Here is a 27,322-nt window from a genome sequence, read left to right as displayed (position 1 = left end):
TTGTTTTTATATTTGTTTTTGATAGGTTACACAAACAGTCTGTTGAAACTGCCAGGAAACGATTACTCGAATACCAAACTATATTAAAGGAAAGATACCCATCCATGTCACCCACATCACTGATACCTGATTCTGTTATATCAGGACCACCACAGAAATCTCAAAAGCCTACTGCTGCATCAGAGCACTGGGATCCATGCCAGAGACTGAAGCTGAGTCTTAACAAATATCAACCTGTGCAATCCTCACAGGTCCCTGCATTAGATCAAAGTCATAATCAGGCACTAAGACAGGGTCACTTTTCACAGAGGCAAGGAGAAACAGATGCATCAGAGATATTAGCCAAGCAGTCTGTGGGGTCACGGGAACATCTACAGCATCTCTCTCAGGTGGAAGTACATCAGAGAGACTGTGAATTTGTCCCTAAAGAGTCTCATGCACTTTCAAGAACTTTGTCTTATGATAGGCCACAAACATTATTGGATGCTGGAGAAGTATCTCAACCACTGAGGGGAATAACTTGTCAAACTTTGGATTCCCAACAGATAACATCAGAGGATAGTGAAAATATATCCTCTAAGCCAACTGAACCTTCTTCATTTCTCCCACTGGTGCCTGAACGTTCTTTTACTAATCTCCCTGTTAAACTTGAATCTGGAAAAGTTCAGGAACCCTTTACAACCATAAGCAAAAGTACAGTTTCCATAAACCACTCGGTAATGGGTCACATGCATGACCAGCCTTTGTCATCCTCAGACACAATCACAGTCCAGCAGGGTAACTTCAGGTTTCTCCAAGAACAGTTAGAACTTCAGAAAGAAGTTCTTCAAGCAAGACAAGAAGCCCGGGAAAAGCTGGCTTTTTGCACACAGAAAGAACTAAAAAAGCAGGCTAGTCTTCCAGTATTCTTCCCATCATCAGCTGGAGATTTCTTTACTTCACTGCCATCTACCTCAGCTGAATCGGGAAAAATCCAGGCATCTTCAGCAGAAAGTGATGCCACTGTTTCCTCAGGCAATATGGACACGCCTTGGGGTTTTTCACTACCTGTCTCATCACAGCAAACTAATTTAGAATTTCTCCAAAACCAGATCAATGTTCAGAAGGACAACCTTCAAGCTAGGCGGGAAGCCCAGGAAGTTTTGTTGGCACATAAACAGAGTAAGCTGGATGAAATTGTACATTCTGAACAGGCTGGGCCCTCTGGGCCACATCAAGTGGCTCAGCAGTCATTTAGTTCACTAACATTGACTGATAGACAATCTAGAAAAATCCAGGAACAGCCTTTACCTATAAACCAGAAAGGTCTCCTCCGAAGCCAGTCTGAAATCTCAAGGTCTCAGGATGGGTCTTCAAGTTTTCTACAGCAGATCCTCCCTCTACACAGTAGCTTAAAATTGCTGCCAGAACACTTGGCTCCTCCAAGGAATGCAGTTCAGGCTGGAGGGGAAGCACCAGAGGAATTCCTTCTACATAGAGAAGGAAGTTTGGGAGACACCATGTCTAGGCCAGGAAATTCCCTCTCCTCGGTGGTTGCTCAGCAGTCAGATGTTTCTCGTGCAGTTTCAGAATCTGAGCCCGAGAGGCCCCAGAAACTGTATTCATCTGAGGAGACTATAGTTCCCTCTAATCATTTGATCACCCCAGCACTCGAGGAGGAGTCTCATGGCTTTTCACACCACGACTTAACAAAACAAGAACAATTTGCAACACTCCAGGAACAGGCACACCTTCAGAGAGTTATACTTGGTGCTGGAAAAGAAATTCAGGAATATGCACACCAAGAAAATGAATTAGAAAAAGGACTTTGTTCTCAACAAACTGGTGACTTGTCTTCTCCATGCCAGGTAGCTGAATGGGAAAGATTCCAGGAGCTTATATCAGTCAAGAGTGACAGTCCAAGGCCCCTAAGCCTTAAGATTCCAGGATTTCAGGAAAGACTACTTAGATTTTCACAACATACATTCCCTCTGCAAAATAATTTGCAAGAACACCAAGAATGGGTAGACCAAGACAAAGAGAGTTTTCAGTTTAGTCCTCAAACTCGGGAAAATTCATCTTCTCAACAGACAGGTTTTTCTTCCTTCATGCCGTCATTAGGACCATCGTCATGTGTGTCCTTGCCTTCTGCTGCCTCTGGTACAACACAGCAGCCCCTTTCCACAGAGAGTGACAGTAAAGTATCAAGCCGTCTTCAGATACCAGAGTTGCAGGATAGACTTTCGAAGATATCCCAGCTTATTCAGCCTCAGCAAGACAGCTTGAAGGCCCTTCAAGAACAATTAGCTACACAAAGGGAAGCCATCATCCAGCCTAGACAAGAAGCTCATGAAGAAATATTAAGAGAGTGGAAGGAAAGAGTATTCCCAGAGCAGGTTGGTCCATCTTCTCCCCTGAGACCTCAGCATTCACATGCATCATTCTCTCTCTCTGACTCTGAAAGAACACAAGAACTTTGTTCAACCAACCGTGGTGATGCAGTATCTTTAGGTTGTTCTGACATGCTGGGTTTGCCTGGCAGGGCATTGGGTTTATCACATACTGCTTTACCTCAGCAGAATAATCTGACTGCACATCCAGAGCACCTCCATGCACAAACAAATTCCTTTCATTCTACTGAGAAAGCCCAGGAAGGGTTGGTATTTCCCATACAATGCAGATTTGAAGAGATACCTGGTGAACGTTTTATCCAACCTCATCATGGTGACTTGAAGGCACTTCAACAACAGTTAGATATGCAAAAGAAAGTCATTAGATCTGGCCAGGAAATGCAAGAGGAACTGCTTTTGCAAAGGTTAAATAAATTGGAGCAAAGGGTATCGTGCAAACAGATTACCTCCTCTTCAGTCTCGTCACAGGTAGCGCTACTTGTTGCCAACTCTGAAGGGACCTCACAATCTTTCCCAACCAAAAGTGGTGATACTGAGATGCCTAGATCCCATGGTGAGTATCTGAGCTTTTCACAGCCCCTTCTACCTCAACAGGATAACCTGACAAGACAGTTGGACTTAGAAATGACATCTCCTAAAGAATTGCTTTTACACAAACCAAAAAGCCAGGACAAAGGTGACTCTCCTGAGCATGCCATCCCTGCTTTGTTTGTCTCCAAGGAACCAGAGCACCCATTCATTCCATTACCTTTTGCAGAAGCTAAATCTGAAAGCTTTCGTGAGTTGTACTTACCTAAAAAGGAGCATGCAGCTCGTCGTGATGCTGTGACCCCAAGATTGCAGAATAGACTTTTGAGTTACTCCCAGCCTGTTTTAACTCAGCAAGACAACATGAGACTTCAGAAGCAGTTGAATCTACAAAGAGAAGCTCTACACTCTAGGCAAAAAGCCCAAGAAGAATTACTTGTACAAAGACAGACAGCCTTGCAGCAGCAAATTGAAAAACACAGAGAGACTTTGAAAGATTTCTTGGATGTCAGTCAGGTACGTTCCAAATTTAAAACTTCAGCATTACACAAAGTTGTTTAAACCTGATTCTATTTTAGTCCTAAACTATCTTCCCTTTAGTTACTTGGGAGTATGGAAATTAAAACAAAGATTTACCTACTTCATAAGCTCATTTTAAAGAGTTACCATTAAAGAATATCTTATCAGAATATTTTCTTATCATATGGTAGATCCTGTTCTCTACTGACTTGTGACATTTGTATATGAATTAAACTCTATGCCCTCTTTTTCCCTAAGTGGCATATGATACAGCTGGCATGGGTGGAAACTGACAGAGACCAGACCTATTGATGACTGCTTACATTTGAGTTGTTGAGAAGACTGGTGTGGTCACTCAGACATTGCCATGTATTTATTCTCAGGAATATGAATGGGTCTATTCTATTTTAGGCCATTTCTTACGTTTCATAGTACAAATAGAATTCTGCAACACCTAGATGTTCAGGAGGCTCTTGGTTAAGTCTTACAGTTGTGAAGAAACAGTAAAGGGGCACAGAGGGGGACAGCAGGTCTAAGCTGTCAGCAGGCACAGTGGCAGCTAGGGTTGGGTGTGGGGGCCGCATTTGCACTAGGGGTGTCCTCCTTTAGTGTTGGAAGTATATCTCAGTTTTAATCTGTCCACATAAAACACAGAGATTATTTATTCTAGCTATACTTGGGTAAATGGGTTCAGGTTTTCCTGAATAGCATGTTCCACTTGGAAACAGTTACAGGAACTTTATAGGCACAGAGCAAAAGAAAATCATAAACTCATGGTGCTTTCCAAATACATTGTCAGGCCCATTAGGTAGGTGAATTACAGAGATACAGGGAAAACTGCTATAGTAATGGAGCTAGTGATTCAGTTGAGGTTCTGACTTAAGTGAGATGTAAATCTTCTTTTTTAATGTGTTTATTTTTATTTTGTGTACATTGGTGTTTCCCCTGCATGTATGTCTAGTTGTGAACTGCTGTGTGGGTGCTGGAAATTGAACCCAGGTCCTCTGGAAGAACCTCCAGTTTTCTTAACCACTGAGCCATCTCTCCAGCCCGAGATGTAAATCTTGTGGATTCTTCACATGATCCCATAACATACATCCCCATTTCCCTCTCCCATCCACTTTTTTAGGCAAGGAAGCCCACAGATGAGAATGACCTGAAAATGCAGCCTATAGAACAGCTCAGAGGGTGGCTTCCTCACATCCGAGGCTCTGCTTGGGGAGACTCTAATCAGGAGAGCTCTAGCAGTGGGCAGCCACGTTCAGTAGATGTCCTTGATGAGCACAGTGGTGAGATGATCCTGTTGTCTGGTGAGCATGCCTCTTTGCCATCATCCCTGCAGCTTGCTGACTGAAGAAAAGCTTCCTGTGTGTTCACAATGTTTCATTTGTTTAACCTTGTCTTTGACCTGATAGGTGAGAGTCTGGGCAAAGAACTGAGTGGTAGAGCCTCTAAGCCACCTGTCTCCAAAGTGAAATGTGATTTGGACTTAAACCAGCATGAGCTTAGTACTATACAAGAGGTGGAGTCACCAGCAAGTGGCAGGACTTCCATGCCAGGTAAACAGCATGGTAAAATTCAGTATTTTACTAGTTCGATAGCTTTCTGCCCTTTTCCAGTATGCTAAAAGAGCTACTCTTGAGTACTTGTAAAAGGAGAAACTGGTTTACATAAAAATAATCTAAAATTTGGGTCCATCGAGATGGCTTTTTACCAGTTCAAAAGCATTTTCCTGCTCACTGTACAAACCTGACAGCTGGAGTTCAGTCTCTGGATCCCAGGTGAAAAGAGTGAGCCAACTCCCAAAAGTACTCTTCTGACCTCTACACACATGCCATGACACACCTACACACACCAATACTCACATATCACATGTACACACAATAATAAAATAGAATTTATGGAAGTCCTTAAATTTTTGACTTAAGGAAATACAGCACTGTAGGTCTTTCAGTCTCACATGGGGTAGGCAGTGTACAATGTTAACTGTTACAGCTCTGAAGGAAAAGGTATCCTGACAGTCGGAAGCCAAGGATTACCTATAGCTCGAAAAGGGAAGGTATCCCAACAAAAGTGTTACAGCTCTGTTTCAGTGGGACGTTTCCCCCAGCAAAGTGTTAAAATCCTTTCTCCAGGAAAAATTTCCCTAATGCAAGTTTAACAACTGATCCAGAGAAATGTTACAGCTCTGCTCAGATTCCTGGAATGTAACAGTTCTGGCCAGTAAGGGAAAGTTTCCCCACCGAAGTTGTTACAGTTTTTCTTACTACTCCTGCTCTGCTTGGCGGACACATTACAGCTCTGCTCTGCTCTGCTCTGGCAAAAATTCTTACTCTAAGCATTAGGGTTGGGATGGAAAGGTATCTTGGCAGCCAGGAGCCAAGGAATATCACAAAGTCACACTGTACAACAAACCTCACATAAGAGATTTATTGGGAGAAGAAAAAAACCAGGTGATTGGCTGCCTCTCCTTGGGCAAGAAACAGCAGCAACCTGAACAGGATACAGAGCTTACATAGAGTTTCTTAGGAAGAGGATGGAGCTTTCCAGGGTGGAGATTGGTGGGATTTAATGTCCAGAGATTGAGCTTTTTACTCTGTAGGATGGAGGCAGGATCCAGCAGTTAGAGCAGTTAGAGTGTTCTGTGGGTGGAACTTGGCAGTTAGAGGTCCTCAGGGGAGGGGCTTACAGTTATAGCTCTGCTCTGCATAGGGGGTTTCCCTGCAGAAATGTAGCAGTTCTGCTTTACTCCGGCCAGAGCCATTACAGCTCTGCTCCAGCAAAAGAAAGTCTATATAACAAACCTCACTCAAGAGATTTATTGGGAGGGAGGAATCCAGGAGAGTGGCTACCTCTGCCGGGGTGGAAGAGGGTAGCCCCAAACTGACCAGGTATAGGGCTTATGGGTGGAGCTTTCCAAGGTGGAAATTTTTGGGGTGGGGATCGGTAGGATCTCAGTTCCTGAGTTTGGGACAAGCTCAGAGATTGATTGGATTTCATTTCCTGAGTTGGTTAGGAGCAGGGTGTGTTTCCTTGGCTCTGGTCTCAGGGCCAAGGTGTTCTTTCACTGGCCCTTTTTACCCTAGAGTAACTAGCTTCTCTGTCTCCCATGGGAAAGGCAGTGTGCTGTGACAAAGTCTTTGTTGTCCCACATTTCGGACACAGTGCGTTCATGTCTGCCATCTAGACATGTTTCAAAGATGAGACTCAGTTCTCTTTTTCCCTTCTGCTCTCTACTCTCAGTACTCTTCTACATCTTAATGGTGGTTTTTTGTTTGGTTTCTAAACAGACTCTCACTTTGTAGTCCTGGCTGGCCTGGAACTCAATATGTAGACTAGCCTGGCCTTGATCTTTTCTTGTATCTTTTATAGGATAATTATGCCTAAAACAGATGTATTTGTTTACCATACTACTTTTATGTCCAGACAACTAGAAGTTCCTTCCTGAAATCCTTGAATTTCTTAACACCCTTTAGAGTCACCAGATAATTTTCTTGATGAAATTTCCTAGAGCAGGGCTTGTGTAGGAGAAAATTGGCTTTTTGTTGATAAAAAGGCACACAGGAGTGTAATGTTAGTATCAGCTGTTTGGGTCAAGTCATAAACTAAATGCCTGTTTTTTACTGAAAGATCGTGGGAAGGTGGGGAAACACAGAGGCCCTCCAAGATTCAGTGCCTTTCTGTTCATAGTAGGAGAGAACATGATATGTTTCATGAAATGAGAGGATTTTATCAGTGGTTTTGGAAGCTTTTTCCCATTCAGGAATTAAACAGTTTACCTAATTGAGAATGATTGTGAGCAAAGTCCTTGTCACTGATTCCAGTAGTTAATTGAATCATGTTTGAGATTACAGAAATGCCATCTTGTCTAAAGAGAAAATCCACTTCCTCTTTAAAGGTTGACCCCTCCCTTGATGTCCTCCTAATACCCAGTAAATTACTATCTCTTAGTTCTCCTCTTTGAGCTCGTAGACCCGCCCACTTTCCATTCCCACTCAATCCTGACTGTTGTGTTTGGTTGTGACTTGGATGGCTGCAGTAACTTCCAGCATCATTCCTTTGTCTCTTTGAAGCAGAGCCTTGCAGTGTAGCTCAGGCTAGCCTTAGATACATGGTCTTCTTGTCTCAGCTTTCCAAGTGTTGGGATTAAATATGTGTGCCTTGTAAAACAAGGTCATTCATAAAAAATGTCCTTTCCCCCAAAGGAAATGAAAACTGGTTGAGGGAAAAGGAGAAAGCCTTGCATTGTTTTTAAAGCTTGGTTGAAAGCTTCATATGGGTAAGGCAGTTAGAGGGGACACAGGTTGATAATTAAGTTGGGAACATAATATGTATTGATATTTCTTTTCTCTTTTGTATTTTTGTTGTTGTTGTTTGCTTTCTGGATAAATTTCCTTAATTCTTTTATTCCACTGTTTCTTTGTTTCTGAATTTTTATTTTGATTATCCAATTGCAGTTAACAGAAAGTCATTTTTTCTCGTTCTCCCTACACACCACCTTGGTAATATCCTACTTTTGTTTCATGAATACAAAATAGGAGTTACTTTAAAAGTTAGTTTTTTGTTTGGTTCTCTCTTTTCTATTGGTCCAAAATTTTATTTACTGTTGAATTTCATGGAAAAGGTGGGGCATTTTCATCATGGACCCTCAATAGGAAAGTCTTACACCAGCCCAAGCCTGTCTGGTGGGAGTAAAAGAATGTAAAGGCCTGACTAAGCAATCAGCCCCTATCTTCCTGCTGTATAAATTGAGCCTTTAAGAGTTCAGATATTTAAGAACTATTATCTAAATGGCCATTTTCGATTGATAAAACAGCAATTTATGCACTAGAGAGGAAGTTCAGAGGTTGAACACTTACTGCTCTTCCAGTACCCAGCACACAGCCATTTCACCTCCAGCTCCATGGGATCCAGTGCCCTTCTGACCTCCAAGGGCACTGCACACACAAGAACACAAAGAGAAAAATACTCAACAAATAAACATATCTAAAAATAAATGGCCGCATTAGTTTTAACAACTGCAACTTAGTGAGTCTTTGTTTTGTTTTTTGATTTTTAACCCAGGTAAACGAGACTTTGATCAAGACCGGGACCCCTTAAGGGTCTCCATAAGCAGAGAACAAAGTTTCCTGGGGAGTCCACTGGCACATGACCCATTTGGTTGTCACCAGCCACCTGCCCAGAACTGCGGAAGCCATGACTATGATGAAGCAGGTAGGTTGAAGTGTTGCACACAGGACATGTGGACAAAAGGTGGTGGTTAGGTTGTGTGTAATAGTGGTAAGTAGCTTTGGTGATTGGTGGTAATCGGTTCACTGTGGTACACCCATGCTCTCTTGATTTATGCAGTCATTAAGTCATGAGAGTGAAGCTAGACCAGACTATCCTGGAACTCACAGAGATCCTTCTGCCTCTGTCTCCCAAGTGCTAGAAAATCTTTTTATTGTAAAACTGTCATATTACGTGAGTACCATCAGGATTATATGAGATATGATGAGTTGGTGACTTTGCAGGCCACATTGTGAATACAGTGCCAGGAAATTCTGTCTTCTGAAAATTGTGACATTCCGAGAGAGTGCTGCATGATACCTGTAAACATGAAGCATTTTAAGTCAGCCAATTCCACCATCCAGTGGCAACCAAAGTTAATTTTCTTGCTTTTGAATTTATGGATACATTATAGATATGAAGCTAAAATATTGTTTCCTAGCCTGTAAAACAGAGCTCCAATACCATTTTATTAGTTGTAACATTCTTTTTAAGTTTATCTTTCTCGGATTTCTGTTTATTTCAGCTTCATTTAAACACAAATAATTGATAGGTGAATTGTAGCTATTGGAGGGTTCATAAGAGGAGGACTGACTCCAACATCTGCTTTTTGTGTTACAGTTGAAACATTAATAGGACATTGTCATTTTTGATATTTTGACTCTCCCAACTTCACAATTAATATTTAAAGAGAGTTTTACCACTGGACTAGCAATGACTACATTTTTTAAGTAATCAATATTGCCCTAGTGAATCCCCCCCCCCCCCCCCCCCCCCCCCCCCGGAGCTGAGGACTGAGCTAAGGAAGTGCTTGCTCTACCACTGAGCTAAATCCCCAACCCCAAACTTTTCTTTGGTTTTTCGCGACAGGGTTTCTCTGTGTAGTTTTGGTGCCTGTCCTGGATCTTGCTCTGTAGACCAAGCTGGCCTCAAACTCACAGAGATCCGCCTGGCTCTGCCTTCTGAGTGCTGGGATTAAAGGCGTGCACCACCACTGCCTGGCCTGGTATTTTTTTATTTGGCCTGAGGTAAGACAATTTTAAGAAGCAAAATATAAAAATAAAGTATAGAAATGCAGGTACTAAAATTTTACTTTGTCTTAACCTCCCCTCCCACTATTTTGAAACCTCCAATCCACATTTTAGTTAAAGTCAAGGAACCTGATGTTGAGAATCATGCAATACTGAGTCATGCTGTCTCAGAAGAAGGGTGTGCATACCTGGGTCCAGTTGTGAAGCCAGATGATAAGGTCAGTGATGCTCCTTTGTGTTCTACATTGACCTGTTTGATTTTGTATTGCTGTTTAGTTTGTTAGAAACTTCAAGTTTGTCCTCTGAGATCTACTGAGGTGGATCAATGATGAAAATAGCCAAATCTGAGCATCAGAAGACCTTTTGGTCTGCTTGGTGCATGATCTCGATAGTTCTGAGAAGCAAAACTACAAAATAGCTTAAAACAATTAGAGTCTGTGTGTGGTGAGAGAAGGGGTGTGTGTGGGGGGAGGTGGTATGGATGGTGAGAGAAGGGGTGTGTGTTGGGTTGGTATGGATGGTGAGAGAAGGGGTGTCTGGGGTGTGTGATCATTTCTGAGCAATGATGAAAAGGCTTTAGAACTGAACCTCTCACTATGAAGGTTTCTACACTTGACCTGAGCTCAGAATTGACAACTAGCAATATTGATCGTTTGTGGTTTTTCTAGATAGGTCATGATACATCATGATCTAATATTTCCTTTTGAAATTTTAGGCTGAAACACAAGAGATTTCTCAGGAGACATTATCTTCAGTAACTGTTTCTACTGGAAGCTTCTTAAGTTATGAAATCACAGATTTGAGCCTTACAGATCCAGGTACTATCAAACTGTGTGAACATATTGAAGGAACAGCAATGGCTGCACTGCAGTGTGGTAATGGAGGGAGCAATTGCTTTTTCATGTTCTGTCTAGGTGATGTGTTTAGGGGAGAAGCTGTCTCAAGTCAACAAAGGCAAACACTGGTGTTGAACAGATACCATACAGTGTGATATTCTAAAAATCACTCATGCTCTTTGGCACATTTTTCCATTTAGTGGAAATCTCTCTGAACAGATTTCTTGGTTGCCCCAATCTCAGCAATATATACTGCTATGACACATTATGTTTGTGAGGAAGTACCCAGACATTAACTTAATGTATTATAAATGTTAATTGACTGTTTTCATTGTACTCGATTTTAGAGTCATTTTTGGAACAGATGGAGCATCAAGAACAAGAATCTACCAGTAAGCAATCTACCAGTAAACAAGGTATTTGTCAGCAGCTGCACACCTCGGGTGCTAATGGATCTCTGTTGCCCACGGAGGAAGAAAGGGCATCCGATCACACAAGTGTTCAGCAGATCAGAGACAAGGATATAAATGAAGCAAATCTGATACCTGAAAAAAGAGACTTGCAGGGTAAAAATCATTTTAAAAGACTATTTTTTTTAGCTCTTCACCTTTCATCATTTTTGGTTTTATGTATTGTTGAGTTTCATCTTTTTTATGGCCTGCTATCATTTATGCCACAGATAATATTGAGGGTATTTATGAGACAGGGCATCTGGGAGCACTTTAATGGAAGAATAGAAGGGGCCAGCCAGATGGCTTGGCATTAAGTGTACTTGCTATCAACCTATGATCTATCTGAGTTCAATCCCCAGAACTTACACGTTTAAAGGAGAAAACTGACTTCTGGAAATTATCTCTGACCTACACACAAGCACAATGAATATAATTTTTTTTAATTAAAAAAAAAAAAAAAAAAAAAAAAGCAGCTTGAAGAGCCTAAAGAGATTAATGAGGACATCTCCCTACAACTCGGGCAGGGATTTCAGTGAGATTTAGAGCATTTCCTGGCTATGAGACCTTTTCTTCCATAAAAGAGAAATCGAAATTAAATGAGATGTGCACATAAAGTACAGTACATGCACCCCAGCAACAAAGACGACAGTGAACCTTTGTCATTTTCAACCCTTGACCATGAAATGAGCTAAGTAAGAGCTCAAAGCCTATAGTTAAGTTTCCCATGTAGTCTTATGTAGCCTGCTCTTCCTAATTAACCCGACAAGCCTTTGAAGCTGGTAGAATGGAGATTTGTATTTTAGCTTTTGTCCTAGAAGATTCCATTTTATACCTGGGGAACAATCATGATTGAACTTACTTTGAATGCATCTGGTGAGCATGGAAAACAAACGGAAGTAATCCTGCCATATTAGAAATGTTTAAAATCGCTAATGAGTTCTCAGGACTCCTTTGCCAGGTTTCATCACATTTTTAAATTAAACTTATTTTTTTCCCCCACTCAAAAGTTCCAGCTGTGGACCTTGACTTTCCAGAATTGGAACATATATTTCCACACTTACATCGTCAGCTCTTTAAACCCTTAGAACCATATCTAGATTTTGACTTATCATCATCCTCTGGAATTTCTCAAGACAACAGGGACTTTTACGAGGTAAATTAAAGTTCATTGCAGTGAATACTGATGAACAGTTGATTTTTCATTTTGTACTTTTTCGTAGTCCAAGGTGAAACTGGATGTACTGCCAAAACAGTCTGACCCTCCTGTGCATGTGCTGGGGTTCTGGGTGTGCACCACCATGCTTACCCTGAGTCGTTTCTTAATACTAGAAAAGAATGTCACTTTCTTCACACGTCCGTGCTCCAGCAAATAGCCCTCCATCTGTGTTTGTGCAAGCAACCCTAGTTAAACTCAACACAGAAGACCTGAAAGTGGGCAGAAGGGACTCAGTGGGAGGAGGGAGAAGGAAAGAGCAGCAGGGGATGGGGATGACTGTAATTCTTTGTATATATATGGATGAAACTGTCACAGAAGTGAGTGTTAATATACACATTATATTTAGTCCCTTTTTTTTTTTTTTTTTTTTTTTTTTGTTTTTTCAAGACAGGGTTTCCCTGTGTAGCTGTGTGCCTTTCCTGGAAATCACTCTGTAGCCCAGGCTGGCCTCAAACTCACAGAGATCCGTCTGCCTCTGCCTCCTAAATGCTGGGATTAAAGGTGTGCGCCACTACCACCCAGCTAGTCACACTTTTTATTTGTATCAGTTTTGGTATATTTTACTGTTTTAAATATTAGTACACTAAATGTAGATTACTAATTTTTTTTTTTTTTTTTAAGATTTATTTTTAAGTGCATTGGTGTTCTACCTGCATATATGTCTCTGTAAGGATGTTAGGGTCCCTGGAACTAGAGTTACAGAGTTGTAAACTGCCATGTGGGTGCTGGGAACTGAACCCGGGTCCTCTGAAGAGCAGCCAGTGCTCTTAACTCCTGAGCCATCTCTCCAGCTTGATTACTAAATTTCTAAACACACACACACACACACACATATATATATATATATATATATATATCCTAGCATACATATTGCACCCGATCAATTAAATGAGAATCTTGGACTACTTAGGCACTAGGTATGTACACATACAGACACATCCTCATTTTCTAATTTCTGATGTAAAAACACAGGTGAAGCCATGCACACTTGTAATCCCAGAATTTGGAAGCACTTGAGGGATGGAGGCCAGCATGCTACAGAGATGGCCTTATGTCAGTCAGCCTCATGTCTAGCTTGTATGTATGATCCCATAGGGACCTTATGTTTTAGTGTTTTGGTTTAGTTCTTACTCAGATTTTATCTTAATCTGTTGACATATTGTAAAAGTTAAATATTTCACAGAATCTTAAAAATGTCAGTTATAAAGACAAGCCCAAATGTGGGACTTTGTAATCCTGTATGTAGACTGTAGGTGGTTCTTTACATTTACTGTGTGTGTGTACCATGTGCTTGTGTTATGGTGTGAAATGTCGTCGAGGTCAGAGGACAGCTTTGGGGAGTCTTCTTACATTGTGGGTCTTGGAGATCAAGTCAGACCATTGGGCATAGCAGCAATTGCCTTTGTATGCTAAACCATCTTGCCAGCCCATCTGTTCTACATAGTTCCTATTTATCAGGGAAAAAAAAAAAAAATTAAGTGATCTATGTCTTTTTCAGGGGTTTGGGAACTTAGACTGAATTGAGCATAGGTCATTGCATTCATTCTCCAACACCAAGAAGCCATTAGATTTATCAATAAGCACGCTATTACAGAGTTCACTAAAGACCTCTAGGAAAAGACAACAGACTCAATCCAAATTATAAGTAGATTAATTTATTAATACTGTTAGCAGGGCAACAGCCTTGTGTGCTGCACAAAAGGGACTAGGGGGCTTTTAAGGTTAAAGACCAGTTACGATTTTATGGAATTTGCAGCTACATGAGGTGCTGTCCTTCTCCCCCTTGTACACATTGACAAAGGAGCTGTCTAGCTTGGCATTAAGTGGGTTTACAGAAACCAGAGCAACTTCATTATCTCACAGCAGTTATACCATTCTGGGCAGGGTACAGGTCGCTAGTTCATCTTTCAGGAATTTAGGAGGGTGGAATGGAGTTTCTTTAGCCATCACAACACCGTGATTATAATGGTAAAGTGTAGTGAAGGAAAAACAGTATTAAAGACATGTGGGTGATTTGACTGGTAATACAGAATCAGTATTCCAGCCTTTCTCTTACTGTTCTCAGCAGAGCTCCGATGTTAAGGTCTCATCCACAACCACAGTTTGTTTCACAGCACTGAGGGCCAACTTGCATTCTTCTAACTCAAGACTAAACCAGCATCCTGATGTTCACCTGGCTCACGATGCAGCTCAGACTTTTGCTGCTGAGGGTATGTGTAACTAAGTTAGAGATAGATAAATGAACTCCAAGACTCACTTCGTTTCTTTGGCATTTATCTCTCATGTCTTTCTTAATCTGTCCCCTTTTGAGGTTCTATTCATGTTTGATTTAATATTAAGTCTCACACAATGAGAAGTCCCTTTTTTCCCCACCCAACCTACTCTAGTCCTCTTTCTGGATCTTGTACACACTTACACACATACACTTAAGTATTTTTCAGAACTCTGATGGGAATATCCTTAGTGTCCAATAACCATGGATTTTAGTTGATATTAGGAATACTTTTTTGAAAATCACTGACCACTGTGCTTTATGTTTATATATATATCAACTTTCCCACCTAAAACTATAGATCATAAAACCTAACTGCAATTTAACTTAAAATGTGACTTTCTCTTCTCTATACAGTGTTTATGCTGACTGAAACTTTTTTAATGCAGGATCTGCACAATCTTTTCAGCAGCTTCTACCAGAATTCTCTTCACAGGAAAGCCAACATGCTGATCTACCAAGTATTTACAGCATCGAAGCAAGAGGTATTTACCAAAGCATGGAAAACCAGAACTACTCTGAACAGACTGAAATACCACAAAGTAAGAAAAAAAGTGTTCATTTTCAGTCCTCGACAGAGAATCTGAGTCCAGTCTGCTGTTCACCTGATGATGCTACTGTATTTGATCAGTTACACCAGCACAGCACTCCATGTGGTTCCATCTCTAGTGAGTGCTCAGGAAAACAATTAGAAAGCAAAGAAGAAATGCCAGGCTTTAAAGAACTGTCAAAGAAAGTGGTTACAGTGTCAGAAAGCCAAAGACTCACTAAAGATGAAAATGAAGCTATAAATCCACATGTAGAAATGGACTCGGAGGGAAATTCACTGAGTCTTCAAATTAAAACGGAAAGAAACCTATCTCAGCTAGCACAAGCAGAACACATCACAAAATCTAAGTCATTTCAGAGGTCTATTCCCATCTGGGTAAGTAGGTGTGTTTTGTATAACACTTAATCACTTTTCATGAGAAATCCTTCCAGCACATCTGGCTTGGCTTATCCTTTTAGCAGAAGTTTAGTTCTAAGCTTATAGTCAACTAGCTGTGGTTTCCACTTTCTACTACATACTGTGGCTGGAGGAATGGCAGTTACATCTAAGAGCTGGGAAGGCAGAGATGGACAGATGTCTGCAGTTGCTGGTCAGCCAAAATCTGTCAAAACAAAGATTGGCCTGATGCTATGGCACACTCCATTAATTCCTTATGGGATTAATCTCCTGTTTCCTGTGTAACAATTCAAAATGAGAGGAACGTGTCATACATAAATTCCATGGTTATTGGACACTAAGGATATTCCCATCAGAGTTCTGAAAAATACTTAAATGTATGTGTGTTATTGTATATGTGTACAAGATCCAGAAAGTGGACTAGAGTAGGTTGGGTGGGAAAAAAGGGACTTCTCATTGTGTGAGACTTAGTATTAAATCAAACATGAACAGAACCTCAAAAGGGGACAGATAATGTCCTGAGGACAGCCAGGAGACCCTACCTCTTCACACTTATGTCAGAAGTTGATTTCTTTGGCCCTGCATACATGAACATGTACACAAAGATACTTCAGTCCACATTTAGGTTAAACTTATCATTGCTCCCATACATGCCCTGAATATACCCCAGTCCCATAAGGTCTTCCAAATTAAGTGTTGAAACCTAATTTATGTATGACACATTCCTCTCATTTGAATTGTTACACAGGAAACAGAGTCTGGCTATGGTATAATGGAAGAACCAGACCTCACTCTGGTAAGCACCAGTGATATCAGCATTGCTGAAACAGATCTTGCAAACTTAACCCTTGAAGAAAGTGACAATGAAACACAAAGCTGTTTCCAGGTAAATACCCCTAAGTTCTGGACTTTCTGTCCTTCTCATTAGAACACAGAGCAGGATTATTAGTCAAGTACAGCAGGTTTTTATGCTACCCTTAAACCATTGAAAACAGGTTAAGTCGATCTCTAATTCATGTGCTCAGCCACAGAATTACACAGGAAACTTCTTGGCACTTTGGCAAAGTTGGTGACAACAGCTCACATTAAGTACACAAGCTACCTAGGCACATCCACTAGTTCAGGGGTCTACAAAGGAAGACTGGGGGTGGGAGTGGATTTGGTTTGAGGCCAGCAGTCTTACATACAAGGAAAAGCCTCAGTGCCACAGCAAAACTTAGCGACTTTCTCAAAATTTAGGCAGGTGTGTTTCTGCCTCCATCTCCAACAGAAACCTCTGATTATGGAGCTCTATCAGAGCCTTGTATAAATCAACCCCAAGTGACACTTTCAGGTAAGTGCAGTATCTAGTATAATATCAGCCCCTAATGTTTAAGTGAAATGAGGATATTCATAAAGAGTTCTTTAATTTACAGCCTCACCAATGAAAAGGAAAAATACATGTATGGGGCAATCCTACCAGAGACAGAGAGAAATGCGGAATAAAATTCAACTCCCTCAAACAGGTATGCATGACTCTGGCAACAGGTATTAGGAATGTTTATGTGACCAACCCTTTAATCAATCCATCCCTTGATCTCAGGTTCATCCCTAAGCCGCCTGAAAGGTGTGAATAAAGTTAGAGCACCTCTCCCTGAAGAGAAAAAGGCCAGACAAGCCCTCACTCACCAAAGGGCACTAAGGTATGGGGTTTTGTTGTTCATTTTGCTTCTAGTGTTTGGCCACTGATGCCCATTTAATTCCACGTACCCATCTTACAGATTATACAAGCAGTTAGCTGAGGTAAGACAGCAAAGAGAAGAAAAGGCAAAGCAAGAAGTCCATGCCCAAAATAAAGCAAGGGCAAAAGAATTTCATAAGGTGAGCAGGAGCCAGTTTTTACCCTCAGAGGTGCTAACTCCAACAAAACAGCTAAATTTAATTTTCATTCTTTCTGCAGAAAACACTAGAGAAACTTCGAGCCAAAAATACATGCTGACTTCCTACAAACTGTGTAAAGGGTTTTCTTTTAGTAACCGTGTAAAGGGTTTTCTTTTAGTTTAATGTATAAAAAACTAGACAAAATTATTTATTGCAAACAATAAATTTTTATTTAACAATTTTTATTTAAATAAATTTTCTATTTAGTTGCTCTTCCATTCATCCAGGTCACATGGGTTCAGGATTTCTGAAGAGAGAGTTAAGTTTTAAGTTAAACTCTTAAAACTTGACTCTTAAAACTTGACTCAGGGACATGCATGTATCTTCTCAGAAAAACACAGCACTATTGAGTGCTTGTTTTGTTCTGTAGAGAACATCAATCTCTGGTCACAGCGTTAAGAGCTTTTGGTTTCACGATCCAATAAGCCCTCTTTGAAATGACCTTCACTGTCTTTCTTGTATATATACCTTTCCTCTCCCAAGGATGCTCAGTCCAGTGTTAATTACCAGCCCTGCAGGACAAGAACATGGGAAGAGTAAGCAGCTGAGCATTCTAGGGCCATCTACCTCAGAAACAGTCATTAGTAACTGAGAAGAGATTTACTCATCAGAAACAAAATGTCCCCAACAGGTTAACTGCCAACCAAGTAGCACATAGAAAACCTAATGGGAATTGTTTTATGGTCATGTCCACAGCAAATGAGAAACTTAAATTCTCAAAGCCTTGGTAATGACCATTATATAAAAAATAACATTAAAATGACTACTTGCCTTTATTCTTTCTTTTCATGAAAAATTCAGTTTTCTACCTGTGGGAAAATGTTTTAAATTCACATGGTTGTAAGCATTACCAATGTTGAAGTTTTTCTAAAATCCACTGCCCAAAAATGGTTGTGTTAAAACTGCCCTGGATAAGGCAGAACCGTTAGTTCGTAGCAGGCTACCAAGCCAGACTGTCTTGCTCACACTTGTAACCCCCGAGTAGGTAAAGATAACTGCACAACTTCCAAGATCCTCATAATTAAAGGAATAGACCTCCCAAGATCAAATAAATCAATCCTTTGAGTCTATATCCTTATCTACATAGATGGTATCTGGAGAGACCCACCAAAAGTGGATGTTCAGAAAGGCTAATTTCACTCAGCCCATTCAGAGCAGTTGAACATTTTTGCCCATCATCACAACATGTCTCTGACAGCAAATTCCAGTACCTTGTCATCTAACTATAATGGTGTACATAAAGTTAACATCTTACCAGAAGATTACTGGTGACTCCTTCAAATGATTTACTTTAGGAACCTAAAAGTTTGATGATCATAGATTAAGTATTGTGAAATGAATCATTATGTCTTCACACAAGAGGCAAAATGTTACAGGTCTCATTGTCACCACTGTAATACATCTACTGTGATGGAAGCATGACCTGTGCCTCAATTTAGCCACATTAACCAGTTCTGGACACTGAATGACAGTGCCCATTCTTATGTAGAATGAGGCTCAGTAAGTTGCAAGTCTCACACATTATTCATCAAGTAAAACCAGCTAGAAGCAAACAATGCCTTACCATTTTAATGTAGGCCTCTCACTTGTTGACATCCTAGGAAGTAAAGGAGAGATTCATTCAGCAAGTGTCAATGCTTGCCCACCGAGCGTACCAGCTATTCTCCAGAATCATGCTCTGACCTCCACAGGACACCCATAGCCACAATAAATATACCCCGTATAAAATAATAACTGTATCATTAGAAATACCAGGTTTAACATGCACAAAGCCAAGAAACCAACGATGCCAGATAGTGAATTTCTATTGCACTGTCTTTTGAACACAACAGCAGGAAAGAACTGCTGAGTGCAGATACCATGCAGTGCCAATTCCTAAAACCCACAGCCTGGTGCTCCTAATGAAGAAACTAATTAAGGGGGCTGTTCATTTATGCAGGTGATTCAGAATCCCATCTGATTCTTCATTCCCACCCACACTGGAAAAGTGCCCAAAACAAACTTTAACTGTTTCTCTTCTCTTTGGGAACACAGACATACGTGCACGCTGTTTTTCTGAGGTTTTCACTGAACCCAGAGTTCCCAGATTTGGCTATCATACTGGCCTAGCTTCTAGGGTTCTGAACTGTAGTGTTCTAGGACCAATTACTTTATCTGCTAGCTATCTAGCCAGCAAGAACTTTTATTTTCTGAGGCAAGTTTCCAATAGTTTCCTAGGCTGGCCTCTAACTTGGATCCTTCCGCCTTCAGGCTCCTAATTCCTACAATTACAGGAGTAGGACATGCACACTGTACATGGTGTGTTAAAAGAACAATATTCCTATTGATCAAGTATTTCTAGGCACTTTGACTGACATGAGGGCACAAAGGTTTTTTTTCTAGTCTATACACAGCAATTGCCTTTGCTGGGAACTATACCATGTAACACCTGGGGCATGAGACACTGAAACTAAAACAGAAACTTAGTTTCACTTACCAACATGTTTGAAGAGTTCTGCTAATATTCATTCCTAGAAAATAGTACATAAGATTTCTTTAAAACAGGATGATAGGATTCCCAATTATAAATTATATAGTCTATGTTCACTGTCCAGACTTAATAGCTGTAGCCAGTTCTATCAGAATTAAGTTTTAGTTCATGTCTGTATCATTCAGCAGTTGAACAGTTTTAATTCATCATCTGAACTGTAACTATGTTTTCCCAAGATACAGTGCCAAACTTACCTAATTTTTTGAAAGATATGCCAGTGCCTGAAATAAAAAAAACTGAATGAAATATTAGTGTTTCATATTTCTTAAATGTCTTGTAGTTCCTCCTTTCCACAGACCTAATAAGCAGTCCTGTGAATCAAGCAAACCACAAGTTACTATATGAGGCGTTTCCAACGATGCGTGGCTATTAGGGAAGCCCCATCGGGATAGACCTCAAAAGGAAAACAGTGTGATGCCAACTTCTATATGAACATCTACAATTAGGACCTTAAGGAAATCACAAAAAGTAATCTCAGAACACTTGCCTAGTGAAGCTCATTCTTATACTCAGCACATGGTATGGATTCTTTACCAGCTGTTTTAAGCACCAGTACAAAGTAAATTTTCATCAAGACAGTCTGATTTTTTTTTAAGGACAGTATTGACACTTTTGAAAATTACATGTATTCAAGATTGTTACAAATTTCTGCTGTAATTATACAATGTTTCACAAAGTTTACAGGGTAATGTTTTAACTCAAGTATGAGACCTTATTGCCTTCAGTGCTTATTCTTGCATTAATTATCCTGTTAAACATTTCAAATTACTGTTTCTAAATATGCACACTTGAACATGCTCAACGATTTCTTGAAAGCTAGAGCGCTCTTAATAAAACTTTCACAGAATATAACTGGCATCACAAATATAATGAAGATATAAATTCAGTATGCTACTTACTATACTGAAACAAACATCCATTCGCAGGTATCTTCAATTCTGCCTTCATAATCAAGACAAGCCTTTAAAAAAGAAATATTCGTCACATTGGGCCTTTCTTATTGTTCCCTATGCCTTTAAATTATAGGACAGTTAGAACCAACCTCATCAGTACCATAATCCCTTTGTGCTGTCCTATATTCCTTCTTGTATGTATCAAAACTCATACTGAACAATGAGTTCTGGGTTGCAAAAGAGGATTTATTGTTGCACCTGTCTAGCCTGCCTTTGTCCACCAGCTGAACAAAAACATACACAAGTGCTGCCAAACAAGGCCATAGAAATCAGACACAAAAGCCAGCTTCCAACTCTGACTATAATATGAATAATGGCAATATTCAAAGCATCCTAGGGGAGGGAAGACACGCTCTTATTCCACTCAAGTTATACACCTGGCCAGAAGCTGGCACATGGGTTGTAGCATCCTAAAAGCTGTGTTTGAGAGAAGGTATGTGAAAAGGAGATTCAGATAAGAGAACTCTTACAGGATTATGATTTGGCTCTCATTACCCATGAAATGGCTGGTTAATAACCATCTTGTAAGTCATCTTCTGACCTTGGGTACCAGGATGCATAGCGTACACACATACACTATGGCTAAACACTCACACAGGCTGAAATCAGCAAGATGTGTGTGGGTCTTTATATTCACACTTTTCTTCTAGCATCAAAATCACACTTGAAATTAGTAAGTAATGAATGGCTTTTCCCAGTAATTTGTGGCTTCTTTCCCAGGCTGGCTCACGTTGTTTCTTCATCTAGTTGGCACACAAAATCACCTATAGTCATGTCTTCCTGTTGTTTCTTTTTTCTGAGTGCTCTTTACCTTCTTTGATATTTGTATATACATCTCCTTTCCAGGCCCTTCCATGCTCTCTCTGTGCAATTTCATTGGCCTTAGGTTTTTTAGAGAATGTAGACTCTTTCTTACTCTTCTCTTGCTCTAAATTTTTCTTTGGAAATTCTGAGCTTATTATGAAGCAACTGTCTTCCTGCATTTAACAGAAAAATCAGTTAGTAACTAAGTTCACCAATGACAAGTGGGTGAGTGCTACATCTATTCCTTAAAGTCCAAATAAACACCTACACTATTTTCTCACTTGACAGCCTACATAGCACATGAGACTAATTAAATATTCATTACAAAGTATTTTAATGGGAAGTGGAGAGATCACTCAGTGGTTATGAACACTGGCTTCTCTTCCTTACAGAGGACTAAGATTCAATTCCAAGCACCCACATGTATATTACTCTAGTTCCAAGGAACCTATGCCCAATTTTGGCATCCCCAGGTATCAGGCATGCACATGGTATAGACATACGTGTAGGCATAACACCTACATACTTAGTACTGAAAATTGCATAAGCCTATAGCAAGAACAAACAGTGCTGGCAGATTAATCCACTGGTCTATGGTCTCAGGGCTCATTGATATCTGTGATAAAATGGAGAAGTGACACTGACGTCTGGCCTACACACATGTATACCCATACCTATACCTGCATACAAATATTCAAAGATGGGGCTATAGCTCAGCAGTAGGATGCCTTGTCATAAATGTGAATACACAGACAAGGTCCTGAGCTTTGAATCCCATCATCAGGGATAAGCAGAAGAGCCACAAAAAAAGAAAAAAGCTCAATATTAAATATTCTAGAGTATTTTCATTCTTATTTCCTAGTTTAAATGGAATTGTAATAGAAACCACTGTATATAACTTATACATTCCATAAACAGTGAAAATCAGCCACTTACAACCAATTTGATATCACATCCAGACTCGGGATTTGTTGCCTCATCTTCTGTTCTGCAATATTAAGTAAAAAAACTGTCACAAATCTTACCTCTTTATATTCTACACTACTGAAATCTATGCTCTAAGGAAAGCATAACATCCTGCCTGTAACTCTCTGAACTAATGTCCTGTGCCTATATCCAATTATTAAACAATCCTACGTGTGCTATGATTACATGTTTAAGCATTTTATCACTAGATGGTTAGTCCATCAACATGTCTTTAATCCTAGCACTTGGGAGATAGAGAGGTAGGTAAATCTGAGTGTAGGCCAAAGCCACAAAGTTGTGAGACAGTCTCAAAACTAGTTAAATCTGCAATAAGATATTTAAGTTATCTTTAAAACACACACACACACAAAACACAAACCTAGGAGCAAATTACTCTTCAAGGTTCAACTTACAAAGGCTCTTCAATAGGAGAAAGAGGACCATCATCATCCATGTATTTGTGTCTCCGGCTGTCAAGGTCTTCCTTTTCTAAATCTTCCCCAGCATGCATTTGCTCCAAGCATTCCTTAAGGTGGTGCTCATACTTCAGTTTTTCAATGTGGTGAAAAAATCCTCTTGCAACAGCTTGCTGCAAGTTAGATACACAATTCCTTAAATTTAATGATAATCAAGCTTGAAATTCTACAAGGGGCTGGGCGATGGTTCACACTGTACATCAAGACCAGATTTGGAAGCACAGAAACCATGTGAATGCTGAATGTACACAGTGGTTCTACTGTAATTCCAGTCTTGGAAGGTGAAGACAGTACCCCAAGAACAACAAGCTGAATAGTAAGACAACCTAAATTGGCAAGTTTGCTAAGTTTGCACATGCACACACATGAAAAGAATGACTACATTAATCCTTTCTGATAACAAATTCCAAATAAGGATCATTTGTATTTTTGTAACATTTAATGCTCAAATATTTGAAAACCCTAATATCTAGGTATTCTTGATTTCATGTGTATGGGTGTTTTGATTGCCTATCAAAGCACTACTACATGCCTGGTGCCCTCAGAGACCAGAAGAGAGCATCACTGGGGTTACAGATACCTGTGAGAGACCACATAAAATACTGGGCATTGAACCTGGCTACTCTGGAAGAACAGCCAGTGCTATGAACCTCTCCAGCCCTTGTCCTAGTTAGCTTTAACTCAATTTGACATTGCTCAGAATCACCTGAGCAGGGATCCTCAACTAGGGTCTGCTACTATTATTGTGTAGAGATTGCCTAGATTGTAGGTGGTACTATTCCTTGGGCAAGGGCTCCTAGGTTAACAATGCACATGACCAGCTAGAAAGCAGCGTCTTTCACGTTCCTATTCCAAAGCCCTTTCTGGATACTTCTAAGAATGGGCTTTAAGAAATGGTAACCTTACTTTGAAATGACAGGTCTGACTTGGGCTACTGAAATGGAACCTTCAGTATTGCATGCTTGAGAGTAGTTTAGACTGTAAGATGAAGCAATTTTCTGCATACAAACAATCTTGGAGCATTATTCTCTAAATCTGCAGACTTCACTCAGAAACAAGCCACTGTTTGTCAAAGTAACACTGTTCCAGGTGTACCTCAAGAGTGGCCAACAACCACACCTTTAATCCCAGAACTTGGGAGGCAGATTTCTATGAGTTCTGGGACAGCCAGAATTTACAGGGAAACCTGGTCTTGAAAAGGGGGATTGGGAGTGGTACACAAACATTCCATTTTACCTAGTGTGTTTGTCTACATGAGAATGACTCACCTCGTATGTTAAAAGTTTCTTCCAAGGTAAAGGTTTTCTTTCATTTTCAGATTCTAAGAATGGAAACACAGCTCCTTTGTCTTTAATTTGTTTGACATCTATTTGTGACCTTCTAGGGTTTCTAGCATTTTTTATTCCAGGGGGTCTTTCTCTTGGTCTTAATTTTGGCTTATACTTTCTCTTTTTCCGTTTCTTTTTCTTAAACCTTTCAAAAATAGCCTTCAAAGTCAGAGGCTTTGGTTCTAGAGAGGAGTCACTTGATGAGTCAGTTTCAACCCTTGCAGATGAAATGACACATTTTGCAGTAGGATTTCTTTGCCTTTGTGTAGGTGAAGGAACATACTGTGTTTTAAATAAGCTATCAGATGAGTCATCACTAAAAAAAAAAAAAATTAAACCACATTACTGAATTATCACTAGAAACAATTCTCATTCCTGAGTGGCAAGGCAGGTCAGTTATTAGTAACCCTGTTTCCCAGAGCCCCACACCCTCTTCTGATGAGAGCCCAAGAACACATGATACAGACTGTAGGCAAAGCACTCACACATTGGACAAATCCGAGAAAACGTTAAAAATTCAATGTGCCTTCCTTCCAAAGCCAGCCCCCAAATCATACCCACCACTTTAGAATGGAGTAAGTACCAGTTAGTGTGACACACACACACTAAGCCACTGTGTCCTGGCCATCACAGCTAAAGCACACAGCTACTTAGAATGTTCAATTTTATCTTCCATGAGAAACAAACTCCAAATCGGCTTAACTTTTCTAAACCTTCCATTACCTACCTACTAGACAAAAATAGGCCAATTTAGTAAACGTACATATTTTCCTAAAGTAAGACTATGTCCCACTTTTACAGTTTGGGGAGTTATCTGCAGTAGTTTGCAGGGTGTGTAATATGCCTTTAATCCCAGCTCTTAGGAGGCAGGGTTATCTGAATGAAACCACCCATGGCCACCTATTGAGACCTAATCTCAAAAAAAAAAAAAAAAAAAAAGAACAGGTGAATAGACTGAATCTAGGCCTTTACACACAAAAGATGCCTTACCTTTGGTTTCCAATGTCCCCAGCTCTATCAGATGTCATGCAGTCAACAGAATTCACTTCTGGTTGAGCCATCACTTGCTCTTTGCCTTATCCAGTTTTCTGCAATTACAAATTTCAGTGTGACTGATGCACCTTCCCTGACACCCAGCCTTCTACTGAAAAGTTCGACACACCACCACATGAATTTAGGTAAAATTGATCTAAGGATAGTCCACTTTAGATCTTTAAAAACCTTCAAGTGAGGAGCTCAGCAGTTAAGAGTAACTTTCCAGATTGAATTCCCAGCACTCACTTTGGGTGGCTCACAACTTTAATTCCAGTTCCATGCTTTTTTGGCCTCCTGGATACCCCCACATAGTGAAATACATTTACAGTATTTTTTTAAATCTACAAGTGGAAGCACAGAAACCACATTCCAATGAAGTTTGGTTTTCTCTCAACCTACCTAACAAGAGCACCTGAGTGGCTTTACCAGCAGCCAGCCACACAATATTGTAGCATTATTAATTTCAAGGCGAACACTTGCAAGGATGAGACAAGAGCGTCATCATCAGTTCAGGCAGTTTAAGTATACACAGAGATGGTGGCTCAAAATTACTGTTCAAAAATCACTGTAATCCCAAGAGTCAGGGAAGAGTGTACAAGAATCTCTAGGGTGAGACTGGAGAGATGGCTTAGCATTAAGAGGACTGGCTGAGCCGGCCGGTGGCGCATGCCTTTAATCCCAGCATACGGGAGGCAGAGGCAGGTGGATCTAGGAAACCAGCCTGATCTACAAAGTAGATGCTAGGACAGCCAGAACTGTTACACAGGGAAATACCGTCTCTGAAAACCAGAGGGGATGTAACCAGTCCTAGTGGATTATGTGCTCTTCCGTGGGCAGTGCACGCACGTGGTGCAGACTTAACAGGCAGGCAAAACAACCAAACACACAAAAGGATAAAAACGTTAACGTTATCCTTGGCTACACCAATCCTAGAGCTAAACTAATCATAACCTTCAAGGATAAGAAAAACAGTTTAATACTCTAGATTGTGAAATACCCATTATATATATATATATATATATATTTTTTTTTTTTTGGTTTTTCGAGACTGGGTTTCTCTGTAGCTTTGGAGCCTGTCCTGGACTAGCTCTGTAAACCAGGCTGGCCTCGAACTCAGAGATCCACCTGCCTCTGCCTCCCGAGTGCTGGGATTACAGGCGTGCGCCACCACCGCCCGGCCATGAATTGGTTTTTTACTATTAACCCATCAAAACCTCAATGTAATAACATACTTGGCCTGTTTGCACCAACGATATGTATGTGTGGAAATTCTAAGGTAATTGCAAACTACAGTACAGCAATCTACCTAGAAATCAATCCTACCTGTATGGTGCTTTCAAATTCTGAAACTGCGAGTTTGGAAGCCACGTGCTAACTGCCCAGCAACTGGTGCGAATATATGCCGTGGGCCGACCGACGAGACCTTCTAAGCCCTCAAGAGATTTAGGCAGACAGGGCAGGACACTAAAAAAACCCTTCCTGGCCGCATACACCTTGTCATCTCCCGACAGCGACCGGGAGCCACGCTCGGCCCGCGAAGCCCCGGAGCCCGGCCCGCGAAGCCCCGGAGCCCGGCCCGCGAAGCCCCGGAGCCCGGCCCGTTGCGCCTCACCCGACAACTGCGCCGACTCCGTGTGCACAGCCGCCCAAAGAGCCCTGGCCCGAGGACCCCAAAGCCCCCCACCCGTTGGTCGCTCCACACCCGGGCGCCCAAAGCAGAAACGGCCGTCCTCTTCCTCTACCGCCCGGAAAAGAACGTTCCTGCTCACTGCAGCGGGACTAAACCGACTGAAATCTCGCGTGAGCTCTTAGCGGCGTGTGGGACGAGAGCGCAGTCACGTGCGTGGGCGTG

General features: G+C 40.8%; 2 protein-coding genes and 10 non-coding genes across 27 annotated transcripts in view; 3 read left to right on the top strand and 9 right to left on the bottom strand.

The window, feature by feature from the left end:
* The window catches only part of Cep295 (centrosomal protein 295), a 44,661-nt gene extending 26,501 nt beyond the window's left edge, over positions 1–18,160 (top strand). For 2 of the 7 annotated variants that reach the window (XM_036193973.1, XM_036193976.1), the window contains exons 15-29: positions 26–3,434; positions 4,567–4,747; positions 4,853–4,996; positions 8,502–8,651; positions 9,851–9,954; positions 10,452–10,554; positions 10,920–11,138; positions 12,032–12,177; positions 14,306–14,450; positions 14,902–15,437; positions 16,207–16,344; positions 16,698–16,791; positions 16,874–16,963; positions 17,041–17,140; positions 17,219–18,160. In XM_036193973.1, coding sequence (XP_036049866.1) covers positions 26–3,434; positions 4,567–4,747; positions 4,853–4,996; positions 8,502–8,651; positions 9,851–9,954; positions 10,452–10,554; positions 10,920–11,138; positions 12,032–12,177; positions 14,306–14,450; positions 14,902–15,437; positions 16,207–16,344; positions 16,698–16,791; positions 16,874–16,963; positions 17,041–17,140; positions 17,219–17,501 — 5,842 coding nt within the window. In that variant the 3' untranslated portion in view covers positions 17,502–18,160. Of the gene's footprint in view, positions 1–25; positions 3,435–4,566; positions 4,748–4,852; positions 4,997–8,501; positions 8,652–9,850; positions 9,955–10,451; positions 10,555–10,919; positions 11,139–12,031; positions 12,178–14,305; positions 14,451–14,901; positions 15,438–16,206; positions 16,345–16,697; positions 16,792–16,873; positions 16,964–17,040; positions 17,141–17,218 lie in introns of those variants that run through there. The other 5 variants (XM_036193975.1, XM_036193974.1, XM_036193977.1 and 2 more) reach the window with 5 other exon arrangements.
* LOC118588142 lies at positions 10,057–10,136 on the top strand. Its single transcript, XR_004945542.1, has one exon. It is a non-coding gene; the product is annotated as a small nucleolar RNA U2-19 (small nucleolar RNA).
* LOC118588141 lies at positions 10,294–10,362 on the top strand. The gene has a single exon (XR_004945541.1). It is a non-coding gene; the product is annotated as a small nucleolar RNA U2-30 (small nucleolar RNA).
* On the bottom strand, positions 17,694–17,822 carry LOC118588135. Its single transcript, XR_004945535.1, has one exon. It is a non-coding gene; the product is annotated as a small nucleolar RNA SNORA25 (small nucleolar RNA).
* On the bottom strand, positions 17,995–18,115 carry LOC118588139. Its single transcript, XR_004945539.1, has one exon. It is a non-coding gene; the product is annotated as a small nucleolar RNA SNORA32 (small nucleolar RNA).
* On the bottom strand, positions 18,157–27,251 carry Taf1d (TATA-box binding protein associated factor, RNA polymerase I subunit D). Of its 10 annotated transcripts, XM_036193983.1 has the most exons (11): positions 26,794–27,251; positions 25,426–25,523; positions 24,376–24,751; positions 23,045–23,220; positions 22,602–22,653; positions 20,808–20,869; positions 20,103–20,143; positions 19,855–19,888; positions 18,943–18,975; positions 18,634–18,677; positions 18,157–18,187 (listed from the first exon to the last, which is right to left on the bottom strand). In XM_036193983.1, exons 2-10 carry the CDS (start codon positions 25,494–25,496, stop codon positions 18,665–18,667), a joined length of 858 nt encoding a protein of 285 aa, XP_036049876.1. In that variant the 5' UTR covers positions 25,497–25,523; positions 26,794–27,251; the 3' UTR covers positions 18,157–18,187; positions 18,634–18,664. The 10 variants fall into 10 exon arrangements, 7 of the variants coding, with proteins under 7 accessions (XP_036049876.1, XP_036049878.1, XP_036049879.1 ...); XM_036193985.1 differs by having other exon boundaries at positions 18,160–19,888; positions 20,103–20,144; XM_036193986.1 differs by lacking the exons at positions 18,157–18,187; positions 18,634–18,677; positions 18,943–18,975 and having other exon boundaries at positions 19,854–19,888; positions 20,103–20,129.
* On the bottom strand, positions 18,494–18,567 carry LOC118588131. The gene has a single exon (XR_004945532.1). It is a non-coding gene; the product is annotated as a small nucleolar RNA Z40 (small nucleolar RNA).
* LOC118588136 lies at positions 18,744–18,876 on the bottom strand. The gene has a single exon (XR_004945536.1). It is a non-coding gene; the product is annotated as a small nucleolar RNA SNORA1 (small nucleolar RNA).
* Positions 19,111–19,248, bottom strand: LOC118588132. Its single transcript, XR_004945533.1, has one exon. It is a non-coding gene; the product is annotated as a small nucleolar RNA SNORA8 (small nucleolar RNA).
* Positions 19,992–20,064, bottom strand: LOC118588152. Its single transcript, XR_004945549.1, has one exon. It is a non-coding gene; the product is annotated as a small nucleolar RNA SNORD5 (small nucleolar RNA).
* Positions 20,176–20,308, bottom strand: LOC118588140. The gene has a single exon (XR_004945540.1). It is a non-coding gene; the product is annotated as a small nucleolar RNA SNORA18 (small nucleolar RNA).
* On the bottom strand, positions 20,983–21,110 carry LOC118588143. Its single transcript, XR_004945543.1, has one exon. It is a non-coding gene; the product is annotated as a small nucleolar RNA SNORA40 (small nucleolar RNA).
* Positions 27,252–27,322: the final 71 nt, after the last annotated feature.

The sequence above is a fragment of the Onychomys torridus genome, chromosome 7 (genome assembly GCF_903995425.1).
Source record: "Onychomys torridus chromosome 7, mOncTor1.1, whole genome shotgun sequence".
NCBI classification, from domain to species: domain Eukaryota; kingdom Metazoa; phylum Chordata; class Mammalia; order Rodentia; family Cricetidae; genus Onychomys; species Onychomys torridus.
The sequence above is the reverse complement of the archived record's forward strand: the minus strand, read 5'-3'. Positions and strand labels throughout refer to the sequence as shown.